The sequence below is a fragment of the Propithecus coquereli genome, unplaced genomic scaffold (genome assembly GCF_000956105.1).
Source record: "Propithecus coquereli isolate 6110/MARCELLA unplaced genomic scaffold, Pcoq_1.0 Scaffold51, whole genome shotgun sequence".
In the NCBI taxonomy this organism is placed as follows: domain Eukaryota; kingdom Metazoa; phylum Chordata; class Mammalia; order Primates; family Indriidae; genus Propithecus; species Propithecus coquereli.
Genome location: NW_012150952.1, coordinates 2,301,021 through 2,303,772, shown reverse-complemented (window position 1 = coordinate 2,303,772; position 2,752 = coordinate 2,301,021). Strand labels below are relative to the sequence as shown.

General features: G+C 34.4%; 1 protein-coding gene across 1 annotated transcript in view; it reads right to left on the bottom strand.

Moving 5' to 3' along the window:
• Positions 1-162: 162 nt before the first annotated feature.
• RNF125 (ring finger protein 125, E3 ubiquitin protein ligase) overlaps positions 163-2,752 on the bottom strand; it is a 47,571-nt gene continuing 44,981 nt past the window's right edge. Inside the window, exon 5 of the mRNA XM_012656571.1 lies at positions 163-695. Coding sequence (XP_012512025.1) covers positions 609-695 — 87 coding nt within the window. The 3' untranslated portion in view covers positions 163-608. The remainder of the gene's footprint in view (positions 696-2,752) is intronic.

Genomic DNA, 2,752 nt, shown 5'->3' with positions numbered 1-2,752 from the left:
ATATGTGTATAGTTATAAAAAATCAAAGAATTAAGTATACTTTTCTAACACAAAATTTATTTTGTTACAGTATTATGTAATACAGTTTGGTTAAATGAACTTTGTCGATTTCCAAAATTTTCCTTTCCTACTCCCATATAAAATTATTCATGTTATTATATTAGAGATTAAAACAAGAGCATTGGAGCAGAGTTCATATTTCCTTGATTGTCTGCACTTGGTTTTACTCTCCATCTTTTCACATAGAACAGAGATTAGTTTTCATGCCTAACCATGATGGTTGTTATTAATATGTAGTATTACACTCAGTATCATCAAATTTGCAAATAGAGATCCTCCACCTACATACCTAGCCTGTGTCTCTTCCATATGTTGACTGATGTAGACTAATTTTTGTTCTTAAATGTCTTAGAAACTCAAGAATGCAAGACAGATTTAAACCATCAAAATGAAAGCAGTTTTTAAATGCACTATACCAATAAACGTAGGCAAACATGTAACTGTGCTGTACATTTTCATCCATCAAACATTGACAATCTCTCTACAATTGTCTAAGCAGCATCTTATGGTGCAATTGAATGGTCCCCTTCCTGTTCCTTTTAATAAAATTATGTGGTGTTCGAGTGATTCACATATTCAAGAAGTGACCGGTCTAAGACTCTTCGGATAAGAGCTTCCTCGATTATATTAAAATCCTACAATAAAGAAAAATGATTAGAAACATCCGGAGTCAAAAGTGTTTCAGAAACTGGAGGATGATGGTCAATGCAATGCCCTCATTTTGCAGGAAACTAAAGCCCTGAGTTAAGTCACTTGTCCAAGGTTTCACAAAGCCTGTCACAGAACCCAGGACTTTAGCCTTGGGGCTAATATATTTTCTGTTTCACTTAACTGTTTATCAATGAACTAGTTACTGTCATAATAAAATAGTCTTGATTTGGAATTTGAAGTTTTTATCTGACATAATTAGTAGTTTTTAGTCAATATTACAAATGCTGCTCAGAGAGCTATGTTCCGCACAAACATGTCACATGGAGTTAAGGCGTCCACAGGATTCCCCAATGCCAGCAATACTACTGAATATCTATTTCTGAAAAAAAAATTGTTGAAAACAAAACTTTCTTTCTCCTCATTTCCCTATGTGTCAAAATGGAATTCAAAGTCAGCACGTTCTACAAATAAAACAAAAACCATTAAGAACCCTACCCTCTGCAATCCCTCTCCTCTTCCATAACGAACAAACAACAAAACTGAAATCTCTATTCAAAGTCCATTCTAAAACGTAAAAACAAATAAACAAAATCCAAAGGAAAGCCATAAAGCACAGTAGAGCACGAGGTTTGGACGTGATACTGGCTTGTTCTCAGGCAATTTAGTTAACCTTTGAGCTTCAGATATTTCACAGTTAAATGAGGATAAAATAAAGTATTCACCTCACAGAAGTTGCTGTAAGGAATAAAATGAGATAATATGCATAAAGAGTCTAGCTTAGTCCACAGTAGCTCAGGAAACAAAAACTCAAAACAAAGAACACTACTTCAAGTTCACTTTCCATATTCTTATCAAAGTAGCTTCATTCTGACCAGCTCCAGGGTCATACATCGTCTGAAAGATCTTGAGACTATACTGAACATGAGTAACGAGACAGGCATGGAATCAACCTGCTTTTAGAACATCTCACAGAGCCAGGATAAAGAGGAACCCATTTATGTTACCAATGAGAACCCATAGACCCAAACCAGGTTCTAGAACCTATGTGCCTTACTGGACACAAAAGACATTATTAGAGAGATGGAGTGGAGAATATGAAACCTCTCTGTCATGTACCTTGTTCAGTTCTTCAAGTGGTCCTAATAATCCTACTTATTCCCACCCTATCTCCAACTTGCCTAACATCTGTGCCTGAACTGTGCAAATCACTTTATATGCATTACTTAATCCTAACAAGAGCTTTTGGCAGTAGCTGCTTTTGCTCTACTCACTTAACAAATGAACAAACTGAGGTTCAGAGGTTAAATATCTTCCCCAAGGTCACACACAGCTGTGACAGAGCTATTACTTAAACCTAGGTTAGAACTCAAGCTTTTTGTGTCCCATCTAGATAGTTCTGTCCAGTGGGCATATCAGAAAGCATGGAGAAAATTTTTAAATGACAATCTTCAACAATTATTAAATTTTATCTTGAAATTGCATAAAAAGAAAAGAGTCAAAATCATGTAACAATTATATGGAAATTTAAATTTAACCCTTTACATTTTATGTATTCAGATAAAAGTAACAATAACATATATTATTTCAGAACATGACTATGAGTGATTTTCTTCCCCACAATAGGCAATACTCCTTTGGTGAGAGGGGCTTTGGGGACAATGCCTTATTCCCACTTGGCAACATATGGACCAAAGTAGAGCAAAGGCTATGTTAACTTTTTTTCCCCCAGTAGAGATCGTTCCATTGCGTATGTTAACCTTTTTGTTTGCCATTCTGATTTCTCACAATGGGAAATACATTCATAAGTATTAAGACTATTCATACTATATGTAACTTTTCTTCTACCTTAAAAACTCTTAATATAATGAGATTGATCATGAGTTGGTAACTCAGGCTAGGTCATGGATATACGGGGGTTCATTATATTATTCTGTATACTTTCGTGTACATATAAATTGTTTTCATAATAAATATTTTTGTTTAAAAATTTCAATAAACACAAGTTTTGTGTTTTACAGAATTTAAAATAAAAAATGAGAAG